At 37.7% G+C, this 15,763-nt stretch overlaps 1 protein-coding gene across 1 annotated transcript in view; it reads left to right on the plus strand.

Moving 5' to 3' along the window:
- The window catches only part of COMMD10 (COMM domain containing 10), a 115,167-nt gene that overhangs the window by 17,524 nt on the left and 81,880 nt on the right, over positions 1-15,763 (plus strand). The window contains exon 4 of the mRNA XM_014957872.1: positions 7,673-7,783. Within this exon, the coding sequence (XP_014813358.1) occupies positions 7,673-7,783 (111 nt within the window). The remainder of the gene's footprint in view (positions 1-7,672; positions 7,784-15,763) is intronic.

The following is a 15,763-nucleotide window of genomic DNA, read 5'->3' on the forward strand; positions in this document are numbered from 1 at the left end:
CTGAAGAACGGACGGAAGGCTGAGTTTTCGTTCCCCTATTATGCACTCTCCTATAGTGTTTGTTACTTAATGTATAGACTTCTTTTTATATATAGGCTTCTACTATAATAGTAGAAGTTTTAGACTTTGGAATCTTAGGTTATTAATATTTAATTTAGACTGTGAACTGAAGTAATCTTTTAACTAAGTAAGCGTTCCAGCGTTGGTCTGGTGAGGTTGAATTTAGTTCCAAGAGTAGTCGCTGTGTGTAAGTAACCTGATACAGTGCTCTTACAGATATACCACATCTGGTAGAAATAGATGAGGAAAGTGTAGTTCTGAAAAATAGTGTCATTATACTTGCACGTTACTTTGTTTTTTTACAGAAAAAGCTTTATAGAAACAAACGTCGGTTTGTTGGGTTTTTTTCCTCAGGATATGAAAATTGTAAACTTGTGTGCGGTATCATTGAGGTTATCACAAATACCAGATCGTTTTGAACTGAATGGCCTCTGGAAATAAGGACTGAAGTATTTGAAAATCAAATGGGTGGGCTTATATAGCAGTGGAGCGTGAAACTAATTTCTGTATTACTGTAAGCGTCCTACTTCAGTTTGTTAGGCTTAGGCCTAACAGAAGACTATTTTCCATGGTACATGTAAAGACTGAGTCAGGAAGAAGTTCTTTTTGGCATTCTATTTCTATTATGCATTTTGTTTAAAAACCTCACAAAATGAAGTCAGTTAGACTGCTTCAGCCTGTCCTCAAATTAATCAGACTGCCTGTGAAGGAAGGAATTATAGATGCACTTAAACTGTCCTGAAATGGCTCATTGAGTATTGACTCAAAGTCAGGAGACTCAGATGTTAGTTCTCAGCTCTGCAAGTCTAAACCAGCATTGTGTGCCGTACGAGCCTGCCTGCAACCAAGAACAAGGATGTCCATATTAATCAAGTTCTTTAGCACCACCAGCACCCCAAGTGGTAGTACTGTTAGAAACATGCAGTTTTGTGCCAAGATTTGAATTTTCAGAAGGGATGTCAAGATTTATTTTCTGCTGTGCTCAAGTTAGTAAAGTCACTAGGAACCCTTTCAGCTGAACTGATACGTGCATTATGAACTAGATGAATAAGATTTAGTATCATACCATCATTTCCTTAGTACACGTTCTTCTTAATATTCACAACATGTGGCATAGCTATTCTAAAGGTTACTCTTACTGGCTTTTAAATCTGACTGTGGTCCACAAGCTCAGTTTGCTTTAAAATTCTCATCACTCAGGTTGGAAAGCCTCAACAGCCCCTTAGCAACTTCAGGGTAGTGAAAACCTTTTGCTCTCTAAAAAGGCACATGTTGTTGGAGGGGTTTGTTACTTTTTAAAAGAAGTCCAACCAGACAAACTAAACCACAACCCATTGACAATGGGAGAAATACCCAATTGAAACAATACAATCGAAGGATTCTGTTATTATATAGTTAATTTCCAAACAGTACCAGATGTAGTGGTAATGTTACCGCTTTTTTTACCAATTACCTTTTGGCAATACTGAAAACATTTGTTGTAGTAATAATAGTAGACTTCAGAAATTAAATATGCTATTTTGCTTATGCTATGTGTTGCTTTTCCACAGAGAATTCTGGTTTTCTCATTTTTAGACTTTAAGATGAAACTAATTCTGACAATTCTTTTTCTTGTTCTTTGCTAAATGCTAATCAACATTTCTCTCCCTCCCTGTAGAAATGCATACAGTCATTTGTTTATCTAAAAGTCTAATAATGGATGTGCCAGGATCTTCATAATCTTTCCTGTAGTTGGTTTATCTATAGTTGCTTGTTAAATCATATTTAATCTACAATGCTGATTAATTGCATTTGCCCACATGTTCTGAATCATGTATGTGTTCTGAATATATTATAATTATTCTCTTATTAACTGAAGACTATGGTTGTATGTTTTAGTATTACATAGAGGTGAAGTACATAATATTTTATTCTGTTTAGAGAAAGCGAAGTATTCTGAAAGCAGCAAATCTTGTCAAGAGAATAGAGTGCAAGAATCTGAATGAAATATTTAGATCTTCATAATACATTAAATTTGAGCTGTAAAGTGACTGGCTGTTTTGTAACTGTATAAATGTCTGGTGGTGATAAAGACCTCAGTCATACTGATTTTATGTGTCCAAGCAGTATTTCCATACTGTAATTCTTGCAGGTTCAGTGCTTTATTTACTCATTGTTACTCTTACTTTCTCTGAGGTCAATGCTTACAGCACTTTCTAAGAGACAAACAGATGCCAAATAATGGGTTACCCACAGAGGAGAAATACCGATTTGCATGGTACTATGGCATCCCACTTGCATTGTGGTAAGAAGTAAGCTGTTTGTGCCATATCAGTGAATTCTGAGGGCAGTAATGCTGATTTTCTGTACTTCCTGTAATGATTTGCCATGATATTAGGTGACCTTCTGAAGGCTTCACTTTCTGGAAGTGGTAGTTTATATGAAAATTCCAGTTTTCTATTTAAAATTAAAACAAGCTTCCAGTCTTCATGGGTGTGGAGACAGACAGGAAATGTGACCTCAGTGTATCACTCAAGTCCAAAATTAAAAAAATATCCCCTTTCCCTGCTTCTGTATTGACTGAGCATTTAAATCCCTTTTTCCCTCTTCTTCCTTAAAAATGCTGGACCCTCCTCCAGAATGTTTGAACAGCTGAAATTGGAAATATTGGGGAAGATGTTTTAGGTGCTTATGTATTTTCTGAATTCTGTTCCACTTTTAGATTTCCCTTTTTTCCCCCACAGTATTCTCACTTATTTTTTATTCTAAAATTAAGGTCCTTGCCAATGTATTTTTCAGTGTGAGTTTCTCAGTCACTTTGACTTTGTCCTCAGGTTGGAGCCCTACAACATGCCTGTTCTGGACATCCAGTCTGCATTCAGTCTCAAAGTCGTAATCCTTAATATTTGAGTCTTAGACCGGTTCTCTTATAGCTAAGATGAAGGGCCAAGGCCAATGGGATGAGGTTCAACAAGGCCAAGGGTTGAGTCTTGCACTTGGGTTGCACCAACCCCCTGCAGTGCTACAGGCTTGGGGCAGAGTGGCTGGAGAGCTGCCTGGCAGAAAAGGACCTGGGGGTGTTGGTTGACGGTTGGCTGAATATGAGCTGCCACTGGGCCCAGGTGGCCAAGAAGGCCAACAGCCTGGTGGCTTGTGTCAGGAACAGTGTGGTGAGTAGGACTAAGGAAGTGATCACCCCCCTGTACTCGGCACTGGTGAGACCCCACCTGGAGTACTGTGTTCAGTTTTGGGCCCCTCACTGCAAGAAAGGCATTGAGGTGCTGGAGTGTGTTCAGACAAGGGCAAGAAAGCTGGTGAGGGGTCTGGAGCACAAGTCTTATGAGGAGTGAGTGAGGGAGCTGGGGTTGTTCAGTCTGGAGAAAAGGAGGGCAAGGGGGAGACCTTATCACTCCCTACAACTACCTGAAAGGAGGTTGTAGTGAGGCAGGCATCAGTCTCTTCTCCCAAATAACAAGCAATAGGACAAGATGAAATGGCCTCAAGTTGCATCAGGGGAGGTTTAGGATCGATAATAGGAAAAAATTCTTCACTAAAAAGCTTGTCAAACGTTGGAACAGGCTGCCCAGGGAAGTGGTTGAGTCACCATCCCTGGAGGTATTTAAGACTTGTAGATGTGGTGCTTAGGAACATGGTTTAGTAGTGGTTTGGCCAGTGTTAGGTTGATGGTTGGACTTCATGATCTTAAAGGTCTCTTTCAACTTAGACAATTCTATGATTGTTTTCGCCTTGATCTTTTTAGCCTGAATTTTTTTGCCAAGGAACATTTATTTGATTTATTGTTAAAGACTATAAGATAAATATCTTTATGTAGTTGGGAGAGTATTTTGATATATCTTTTTTGGCAACTAATATAGAAACTTGTCACGTTTATCTGATTTCTTGAATTTCTCAGTTTTGGCTTAATTTGTAGTAATGTTTATGGGCAGTTGAAAGTGAAAGTAAGGATTTGTGGTGAAAACATGCTGGAAAGAGACAATAGTATGTAAAAACACAATGGGCTATAAGTGATGAAATGAAGGAAACGGTGTATTTTGTGGATGTTAATTTTGGCTATGTGAAATCCTTTATTTGTCTGGAGATAGTGCTGAAAATTCGCATCAGATAAGCTCTGAAAGCTGACTTGACATTTAGTGCACATGGGTGTTTTTTCACCCAGACATTTTACCATAGTTAAGTTAGATTGCTGATGATCCTGTCCTAATACGTAAAATACTATGCTCTGCTGTTTAGGTATGGAAGGTAGTCTGGTGGGCAGGAGAGCGGATTTGAGTTGGAAGCTCCCATGTTTTACACTGGAGGAGAATGCGGATATCATAGACTCCATAGACGCACCGGAGATGATGTATTTATGTACCTGAAAATGTGTTAGTGATCTGCAGATGAGGGGTCAGATCTTCTCACACGAGGGAAACTGGCAGCTCTCTAGCGTGGATCTGTACAGGCATGGATGGCTGCTGGGATGCACTACATTTGCAGAGGGTACAGAGCTGGTTTAGCAGGTATAACACCTTATCTGTTTTACAACTAGTCCTGAGTGAGCGCTGGGAGGGAGAAGTGTGTAAGTTCTTCCATGCCTGTTAGCTCTGGCTGTCATGGTATCCTCTTCAGAAGCCTGAGTAGAACAAAATGGACTTGGGAACTGAGGGTTACAGGAGTTATTGAAAGCTTGATCGTATCTTGTTGCCCTGAATCACTTGCTGTAGTTGGAGCAATTCTGAAGCATTTTCATATGTGCTTAGTATTGGTTTTATTTAGTATCTATGTTTTTTCCTTCCCATATTTTCCAGCTTGCATCTGCTTTTTGTTTTGTAAACATAACCCTGAGGTTAAATAAGTGTCAGAGATACTAGTGAGAACTTACAGCACTAAATGGTACATTTTCAAAGGTGTTTATTGTTGCAGTGACAAAGTAGCTTGCGCGTTTCTAAACTGCTGATAAGAAATTGTAAAAAGAAGCTGAAGGTCCACAGTAACAAAAAACACGGCTTTATTTTCATGCTTGTTATGGAGAAATACTTCCTCCCTTCCCAGTAAGTGCTTTTCAGGTAATATAAGTGTCAATGTTATCACAGATTCTGGCATCATACAGTCTCTCCCAATGTTTTGTTTTCTGTAACAAGTTTTATATCAGAAATGAAAATGATTTTATAGTCCTTTCATTTTTGAAAAAATGGGTCCTAAAATATGTACTGCTTGGTGGCTACTAAATACCGTGTCTTGACACAAATGCCCTGCAGAAACTTGTCGCCACTCTCAAAAGGTTAATTGATATTTCAGGATGTTGAATGTCTTCTAAGTAAACACAACCATCGCCAAATACATGTTATATTTTTCTTTCAAGAAAATAAATAGTCAGACCATTTTGAAGCCTTAGGCACCATGCTATTTGTTAATCAAAACTTGTTCTCATAAAACTATATTTAAAACAGGAAAGATACATGAATCATACTGGAAAACAAAGTAATGTTAAGGCAAAGCAATATGAAAAAAGAGTTATGGCTGCTGTTCAGCTATAAACTCAGGCCAGTGTGCTGCCACATATGTTGTATTTGTTCTGAGCCCTCTGCAATATTCCTGGATAGATGTGTACTAAAAGTGAAATAGAAGACATAAATTTGAATTTCTTTACTTAGGATGTTTTGTTCTTCGTGCTACACACAGTACACTGTTTAATGGCTTTAGAAAAGTCTTAGAAGTTGGGTGTCCTAGGACACTGTTCTTGTTTTATAATCCTGGATAAGCTGCTACCTGGTCTAAAGTTTGGTTTCCATACTACTATAATAAACTGTTTAAGTAACTGATGGAAAGTCCTTTCTAAATTGATAGTCTTGAACCTTAGTGACAGCAGTATGAACCATTGCGTTCCAGAGCTTGCCCACTCTCCGTGTTTGACCTTAGTGGTTTTGTGTTTTATCAAACCTAGGTAGTACTGTTTCCTGTTGCCTGCTTTTGGCTGCTCCCACCACTAGCACTTAAGTCAGCATTTGGGTCCATAAAAAATTTGACAATAATAAATTTTGATATAGTTCTTTAACTGAACTGAACATCTTTCTTATCTAAAACCTAAAGTAAGGCAAGATCTTCATGCTCCTGAGAGAAACAGAGGTAATTTCTTTACTTAATTTTATTGAAGTTTGTGGCAAGAAAAATGTTTTCCAGCTGTGTCATTCTGGTATAATTTCTGGGAAGATCCCAGATACTGGCCAGCACAGGGGCGTAGCGTGTAGTGTGCGTGCTTTCATTGATTTCATAGTTATAAACTTGCTTATTTTTACCACAGAGTGAAGCCTGAATAGGGTCATTTATTGCAGAGCAGCTGACAGACTGCAGGCAGACCTGCTGACTTCTTTCTACTGTCTTGTTCCTGTAGCTGTAGACAAAGTCAGCCTGAGACTGTCCGTGTCTTTCCGTTAACTTTGTTTGGCCTTGGCAGTGGTGGTTAATTGGTCATGATACGTAATTTGTCTACCGGTATGCTTACTCGTATGGCTTTCCGTGTGTGTTACATAATTGGTATAAAACCGATGCAATATACAAAGAAACGCAATATAACATACAGCATAAACGTAAATGGTAGAGCTGCAATAAGTTTTGTAAGTTCTGTCTTTGAGCTGTGCCCGTGGAAGATGTTTCTGCCCCTCGCTCTCCTCTTTAGAGATTGCTGTGGCTGTAGGAGGTAAGGCATGTATTGGCTTCTCTGCTCTCCACGGTACAACGCCTCAGCTGTTGATGATTTTAGCAGAATTTTTGGACTGGTAAGAGATTACCCAAGATGTAGCACGCTTTCACTTTTATGAAGTCAGCCACAATATTTACTAGCAGAGGAGAGACACTAGATTAAAAAGAACTTGTATGCAGTTTAACTTGCCAGATGGTAAGACTTTATATTTCTACTTTTCTTTATTCAAGAAGGCCAGGTAGGTTATTTTGTGAAAGACTTGTACTTCTGTTCTTGCATGCTTCATTTATGCATGAGGTGTAGCTTGATAATGTTTGAATATCATTTTAGATTAATGATTAAAATGCAATTTGAAATGTATTTTTGTGTCACTTCCCATTAAAAATTCTGTTGCTCGCATGCTTAACTGGTTTTTGGCTTTTCAGTAGTAACAATTTAAGAAGCAGCACAGAATTATTTTTTGCCATTAACATCTGTGTATGGTAGAACACACATGAGTAGATCTGTTGATTAAGAAATTACCATTTTTAGCTGGTTTATCATTTATTGGTAATTTTTTTCTTTTTCCTAAAATTAAAATAAATATGAAATGAAGTTGAATGCACAACTTTGCAGATAAGGTAAATTCCCCTTCCTTGTGGAAGTTTATTTTGGATCCTTAGTTGTATTTTATGGGTTGGTTCCAGCAGATCTGAGGCATATGAAGTCGCTTTATTTTGGGTGGTCACAGGCAGTTTGAACTGATAAATTTGGCAAGAGAGAAGCAAATCTGTCTTGGACTCCAGGAGGATTTGCAGATTGTGCGTTGTGTAAAAATGCTTAACGTTTGTAGAGCCTGACATCGTGTTCACTGATACAGACCATTCACAATATTGAAAGCTGACACGAGTGCTTCTGTACCATCTGATTCTAATCTAAATTTGTGTTTTATAGCTTGAAACAATTGGATGGCAGCTGAATCTTCAAATGGCAGAGTCCATGCAAGCGAAACTGAAGTCTCCTCGGGCTGTGCTAGAGCTGGGAGTGAGCAATGAAGATTCAAAGGTAAGAAATACATGCCTGGCAGAGTTGGAATGAGTTGCGGTGGTGGCCTTTTGTTCCAAGTTCTGAGGCATCAGTTGGAGCTCTTGATCATTGTTAGTCTCGCCACTGTTTTCATTTATATATTTCATAAAATTATAGTAAGCGCTTGGAATTGTTAAGTACTGATGTAATAGAATACACACTAAGTAGACCAAGCGCTGTGTTACCAGCTCTTTGGGCTGTAACATAATAGAGAAATGTGGAATATGGTTATTTTAGATCGCTAAAATATCTTTGTAGATAATCTATTTTTATCACATAGCATGTAATTGGTACTTACACTTTTAGTGCCTGGTAGCTTGCAGCCTTCTACCATGTGTGTAGTTATGTAAGATATTACTCATTACTTGCAACCTCTCTGTGCTAGTGATGTATTTATATGAATGATGACATAGTATTTGAGGCCACAGAGAGCCAATATTTGGAGGTTTTTAAGGTAAAGTCTTAGGTTCAAGGATTTTAGTGACTGATGGTGGTTCAGCGCCAAAACCCACTAATGACCTTAATTTTTTCTTCATAAAACAGTATTTTTTGTTAGCTAACATGTTTTAAATTAAACACATGAATTGCTTTTAACCTTATCTTGCTAATGGAAATTGCAGTCTTTACTTCTGTGGTGTCTGTCAGAATGTTTATCTATGAAAAAGTCAGTATAAAAGATTTGAGGGGAAAAATCAGAACTCAGCTTTAGCATTACATTTAAATCACAGTAATTTTACTAATGTGAGTGGAATTTCTGAGTTATAGTAGAATAAAAGAGCATACACAGTTTATGTTTGTGCTTCTCACCAGGACTTGCAGCAGTTATATTTTTTTTTTCAGCAGTTCACTGCAGTCTGTATTTTTTAAATGCAAATACAGGAACCAGACAATATTTTATGTCCAGGCTGCATTGGGCAGCACTGCATACAGTTTCAGTTCTGTGGCAAAACAATTTTAAAACAAATGAGGAAAAAATGTCACTTTCACATGACACAGAAAGTTCATCTATGTCTGGACAAAAGAACTGAAAGTTCCTTTACAAACAGAATTCAGCAAATGGATTTTTTTTTTTTATTGTTTCCTCTCTTTCTCATTGTGGGTATAATTAGACACCAAGTTCAGAACTATTTTGCAATAGTTAGTAGCATAGAATAGACTTGTAACTGGCATTTACATGGAACAGGGCAACAAGAAAAACATACCGATGCTCGCATACTACAGACACTAAAATTTAAAAATCTTAGTCGGTCTGCAGGTTTTTTCCCTGAGTGATTACATTCTAGTATAGAATAGGTTTAAGATTGGCTAATACAGGCTTATATACTGACAGAAGTGTTGGAGTGTAATTTTTGTGCTGCATTTTTGCATCTTCATAATCTTTGTGCACTAAGTATTATATGAAAATCTTAGATACTAGGTAATTCTTTTTTTTTTCTCCCCAAACTTATGTGTGTACCTTTTACACAGAAATTTGGCATGAAGTTAGCATATATATTCTTAATGATCGTCTTCATTTCTCACAAAACTTTTTCCCTTTTTTTTTTTTTTTATAATTCATGGATATAACAAATATTTTTTTCAGGAAAGACAAAAGCTGTTACAGAGGAGCTTTTGTGAGCTGGCTCATTAGGGGGCAGTAGTGCTCTTTCTCACACTGGCTCTTTGAATGCTTTTTTCATATCGTTCTCGGAATCAATTCTTAAGTCAGTCGTTGTAGGAAGTGTTAAGTGTTTACACTTCTAATCTGTATATAACAATAGAAGTTTGTCTTGCTCATCTACAAAACTAAAGTCTGTTAAAAAGAAAACCCGTACTGAGCAAGGCAAATGACATTGGCTGTTACTTCCACTTTTGCTAACTAAAAGTAATTGTACTAATACATTAATGTTTACTACAGCTCGTTCCACTTAAAGATCATTTAAACAGTTGTCAGAACTTGACATTTAAAATTAGTATTTAAATTATCTTTCCAGGAGAGGTAATCAGAAAACCTGTGGATATATGAGTGTTATTTAGCTTTGTAAAATGAAAAGAGTAAGAGGTATCTGCTATATGCTATATAAATATTTATAGAGTATATTTTGTCAGCTTCAGATGAAATGCAGAGTCCCATAGGTATTATGTCATCAAAATTTAAAAGTAAGGTGGTCTTTGGTTCTTTCATGTGATTCAAGCTGTAGTGACATTTGCAGTGCCCAGGATTATTTCAGCTGCTTCTGACTAGTAGAAATTCTGATCATATCCCATGATTTTTAATAAACTCTTTTTTTTTTTACTGGGCTTTGTTAAAAAAAAAAAAAAAGGTGTTTGCTTATATGCAGACTTTATGCTTGATTTGGATCTAACAAGTATTTTGCACATGCCTTGAAAAATTTTTCACCAAGGGGGTGGTTAAGTACAGAAATGAGTTACTTAGAGAGGTTGCAGAGTTGCCAGCCTTGGAGATACTCAGGAGTCAGTGGGACGAGTCCCTGAGCATCCTGGCCGGGACGTGGAGTTTGGAGTTAGCCCCGCTGCGAGCAGGGGATGGATCAGGTGGGCTGCTCACCCCTGCCTTCCAGCCCATGCTGTCCTGTGATCTAGGCTGCTGTGCAGCTCGGTTGCTGCTGGTGTTTTGTATGAGGAGGAATAAAAAGGAGCTTTCAATTAAAAATCCAATTAACAGCAGCTTCTTATAATGATTCAGGATTTGAAATGTTTAATTGCGTTTCTAAATCTGAGGGAAGTGGAATTTCTATGAACTAGGCACACAAAACAAGCTGGTATGATAGGAAACATCTTTGTGAACTGCTTCGGTTCTGACATTTTAACGAGCTAAAGTGACATTTAGAAACGATGTGTAAGATATCGGCTGTGTGGAAGGGTTTTCTTTAATAACATAATTTGGTTTCAGATCCTTTGGGCTGCTCAGTTGCAATGCAACAATCTGGGTATTTTTTACAGAATATTATTATTTTTATGGCTATGCAGTGAATAAACCAGTAGAGGGAGCACAGATTAACAATCTTAGTATTCTGTGCTGCTAATTATGATTTTGATTTGCAAACAAAAACTGATCCCCAAAAGTGCTGTTTATTTAACATTTGTTTCCTTCAGTAATTTATTTAACAATTACCCGCATAGGCACACACTTTCACATTCTGGTCTACTGTTAATAGCAGTAATTCCTTAGACTGTCTAGTCCAGACCTTTCTAAAGAACTGTGATCATTTTCTATAACCATAGGAGACATACAAAAAAAATTGTAGTAAAAGCTGTAGAAAAGGTCTGAGGGCTTCAAAAATGTCACATCATCGGTGCATAATATCTCTGTAGAGGAATGTGAGAAGTAAGGTGATGTTCTTGAAGAACCTCTACTAGACCTCTTCACTAGGAATATCCAGTAAGGTGTATTACTATATAGGGTATTTATTGTTGGGTATTTTCACACATGATCTACACTTAACGTTTATGCTTGAAAATCATTGCGAAGAGGAACTACTCTTGCCCAGTGTTGTCTCTTGATAGTTATCCAAATTTTTTCTGCAAATCCACTCCACAGGTTTCATTAGATTCTGCTATCTAATTGCAGTTTTTCCGATGGAAGGCTTTGCTTTTTTATTGGTTTTCCTTCTCTATATTTCATCTTTGATTTTATTCTTGACCATTAAGGACTTTTTGAGGGAGTTGTTTGTTTTTTCAGTGTGAATGCTATGTATAGATTCCTCATGAGAATTCAATACTTAGTTTATTTTGTTCCTTCTCTATACGTATATTTTCAGAATTTTGTTAGAGGATTTTTGTCTGCCAGTACAAGATAAAAAATAACTGATATATGTACTGGTTTGTTAAACCTGCTAATGTAATACTTCTGACAAAGGACAGATAAGATGTTACTATACTGGTTGAATTAAAAGGAAATAAAACTAATTTCCCCTAAGTTCTAGATCCTTTAAAAGAAGAATATGAAAGTGAAAATATTTTAAACTATTTTTTCTGCAACTGTTCAAAATCAAAACGAGGTCTGACTGCATTTGAAACTGAGATTGTTATACATATTCATCATTCTACAGAGTAAACAGAAGTCTGGAAATCTTAACTGATTATTTCTTACTTGTTAAAATAACAGGACGTGGTTTTCTTTTTTCCTCTTTTTTGTTCTTGTTTGTTTGTTTACAGACTTCTATACATTTCTGCACTGTGAACAGATCTAGGCTTTGGATGTTTTGCTCTGTCTATTTCAATAAGTATGCCATTTTGCTTTCTAAGGTTGCCATTGTGAATATTTTCCCTGTCTTTAACAGCAAGCAGAGTAGATGAGGAACAAAGCTTTTCCGCTAGCAAAGTGAGGTCAATCACTCAATTCAGGCTGTAGATTCTGTGCAGCCTGTACGGCATGCAGGCAGGACCTGAACTTGGAGGGATATTTAAGGAAATATGGTGGTGCTTCCTCTTCCCCCTCTGTTTAGCCCTTTGTTTCCCTCTGAAAAGAAGTTATATTTGTGGAGTGGCATAACAGTGAGAGTTGGTGGATGCTAGTGATATGTTCCCACTCCAGAGAGGTAGGAGGTGGCAGAGCTGAGCATCTATACCGTGATATTCTCCCCTTCATTTTCCTTCTCAGTCCTCAGCTTTCGGGGTGATGCATTTAGGTGAATTTTTTTTCCAAAATAGAGGAGTAATTCCTATCTGTAGGGCCTTGAAAAAAGAGGGCAGATAAAATACATGGTGCTGAAGGAACTGTGGTTAGGTGCGAAGACTAAACAACTGTAAATTGCTTCTGAGGTTCATCAGCTACTTCTTAACCACTTTCTGTTCTGATCGCCCTTTTCCTTCTCAGAACACAAACAAGCTTACATGTACACCCTTGAACTGAGTTTAGTCTTCTTATCAAGCAGATATGTAAGTCTATAGCCATTGCAAAAATAAGTAGGACAGGCCTTGGATTAATGCAAAAATGTTTACAGATGAAATTGAGAGAAGAGGGTTTTTCATTCCTATTTAGAGGAGGTAATTGGAGGCCTGGGTAGCCTCCGATAGCGCAGTCCTGGTTCAAGGTCTTTCTAAACTTCTGTACACAAGCAAGGTTGCTGCTTTTGGCAAGGTACATTATGAAACCAATTTTGTTCTGAGAACTAAAAATCTAATAAATACTGCTGCTGATAAGAAAGCAGAACCTTCCTGAAGAGGAGGTTTCAGAATATTGAGAGAAGTCCTCATATTTGTAGGAGCTTTAGTAAGCATGGCTCTATAATCTTGAGTGTGTGGAACAGCTCAGAAAAATGAGCCTGAAACTTCTAATTTGCTTCCAGGCTGTCACATTGCTACAGAAAGCTGTCAGAAGTTTCTTTGCTTGACCGTGAGAGCCAGAAATTCCAGACTTGGAGTGCACATCAATTCTTGCTTTAGAATGTGTTTGATCTATCACAGCTATTATCCCTGATTAAATCCATTTAATTAGAGGAGAAAAATGAAACTGTAGTCCAGAATTTTCAGGATGCTGGACTTTTGCTTTCTTCTAGTGTAGAAATGGACCCACGTCCTGTAAGTTGTGTATAGTTTGACATTTTACTTAGGAACCATTTGCCAGATGGTGTGACTCCAGGAGTATGCACTCACCTCTGGCAATTGCACTGCAGAGTGTAGTTAATTATCTGGCTCCATTTGTGATCTTACATGATTTAATTACCCAGCTTACAGTCAGGATCTCTTTACAGGGTTCTCTTTACAGTATTCTTATGTTTCACTTGGCTATGTACACAATTTATTAATGCAATATGTAACACATGAATTTACAAACCCTGTAACTAGCTACAGTCTCTGCGCATGCTCTGTTCCCACTAAACTTTTACAACTTCGTCCACACGTCTTTGTGTCATGGAATTAAAGGAGAAAAAGATCCCAGTTGACTATGCACAGTTGGTTGCAACCTTGGGCAACCTCAGCCCAACTTAGTACTGAAACTCTTGTTTTATACAGGCGTAAATGGCATTATGCGCATTGTGTAACTCTGCCATTGTCGGTCCAAATAAGCAGCAAGGAAGTAGCTGAAATACTTAACTTCTAAGTTTCATTGCCAGGCAGAGTTAAGTCCTTGAGGGCATTTGAAAAATACAAGGATCTGGTGATTTTTTTCTCACTTAACGCATTTGTGCATGGCACCTTTTTTCTTACAACAAAAACTGGTTTTGTAGACTTGGTCCTTCAGTCTTTTCAGATGAAGAAAAACTGCTCATGGGATTCATTGCAAATTCTCCAGAAACTCTAAATGCTTCCTTACCTGCTGTTCTCAGAAACTAGGTAGTGTTTTAGCAAATGAACTGTTGTTGTCATTTGTGTGTAGCAAGGGAAAATAACACTATTTTGTCAGTACTTTTGCTATGATTTTGTAGAGCTTCTTGGCAGTGCTGATCCCCCTGCTTTTATGAAGGCAGTAAGCTCTGTGGTCCTTTCACAAATGTGTTAAAAATTGGCTTAAATCCCTTGCCTACTTCTTCCTGACTCTAAGGTAGAAAGATAAGGTAGTGTAAGAAATGGGTGAGACTAGGGAGAGATGAACATAGAAGTTGAACTTTCTCTAACAGCAAGGCTCAGTCATACTAGCATAGCTCTTTTGCATGTGTCCTCCGTTACAATGCAGGTGACTGCTGCCTTTGAGAATTGGAGGTGAGGGCAAAAGAAGAAAACATGTAATCTCCAAGTCAGAAGCTTTCTAACATGGTTGCTTAAAAACAGATAATTCTTCTATGTATAGATACATAAAAATAAAAATTTCTCCTGAATGTTAAAAGGTATAAAATTCAGGGGGTCATAAAGCCTTTAGATATATCAAGTGACTAGCATTTTATGGCATTTAAGTCAGTTAGGAGTAGCTGTCTTTTGCATTATTTGCCAATTAGTAGCAAGCAGAGAAGAGGTGTAATATGTCTTAATAAAAATAGGACATTAAGTTTTTATATATGAAAGGAGTTGGAGAAGCTGTGTCCCTGTGTTTTTTGACTACCACAGGAAATACTTCTCAATTTTTCGTCTTCAGCTTCTCGGTTCTTCCATCGGTAAAATGGCGAACTTCTGACTGCTTAGCAGTTGCATCTTGGAAAGACTTGACTCAGGAAAGTTTTTATATATATTAATCCCTTATTTTTCCTTTGAGGGATTTTGAATGAGGAAAGTTATGAGACGTGAAATTTTAAGAAATGAAATTCCATGTGTTTTTTTCTCAGTGGACTTGCACTTCAAAATCTTTCACATTTTCAAGAGCCAGCAGTGGTTTATTTTCCTGTAGCTGGTTACCATTTAAGAGGCATCTTCAGAGCTTGTTGAAGGAGATAGGATTGTCTTCTACAGTCATGATTACTGGCTTTTTTTTTTTTTTTCAACCTATACTGACACTTCAGAAGCAGTTTCCTTGCTCCTCATTACTCTAGTGGTAGCTTGGGAACAGTCAGTGCTTTGCTTTTCACTTCTTGGGTGGGAATGGAAGAGGTTCTTAATGCCTTGTCTTCTGGTGGTGCATACTGTGTTGGAGTTACTCTCAGTATAAGATCTTTAGTCAGAGAGAAGCTAAATGTAAAAAAGAGGGAGTTAAAAGTAAGATCTCAGTATATACACGTTTTAATGCAAGTTGTGAACTTGCCTATAAATGCCTCTAACCTTTTGTAGCTGTACCATAGAAATGCATTTTTTGGAGACACTCCAAGAAGAGGGAGGTTAATGACTTTGCTTGGGGTATCAGAAAAAAAGTGTAGAGTGTTCAAAGGAAGTTCTCAGTTTTATACAGCCTATTTGTAAGCAAACAGAAAAGGTGATTAAATGGCAGGCTTGTAGAAGAAAGACGGTATGATGTCTGCACCTGCCTAGAACGACTTCAGTGCTCTACCTTTTCTCTCTGTAACTTCCTGTTTTATTCAGGCTTACTGCAGTTGGGTAGCCTTTCTTTTCTCACCACTGCATTTTGCTTCTGCAGCCGTGGCAGGATGG

This window comes from Calidris pugnax, unplaced genomic scaffold (assembly GCF_001431845.1).
Source record: "Calidris pugnax isolate Ruff unplaced genomic scaffold, ASM143184v1 scaffold358, whole genome shotgun sequence".
Taxonomy (NCBI): Eukaryota; Metazoa; Chordata; class Aves; order Charadriiformes; family Scolopacidae; genus Calidris; species Calidris pugnax.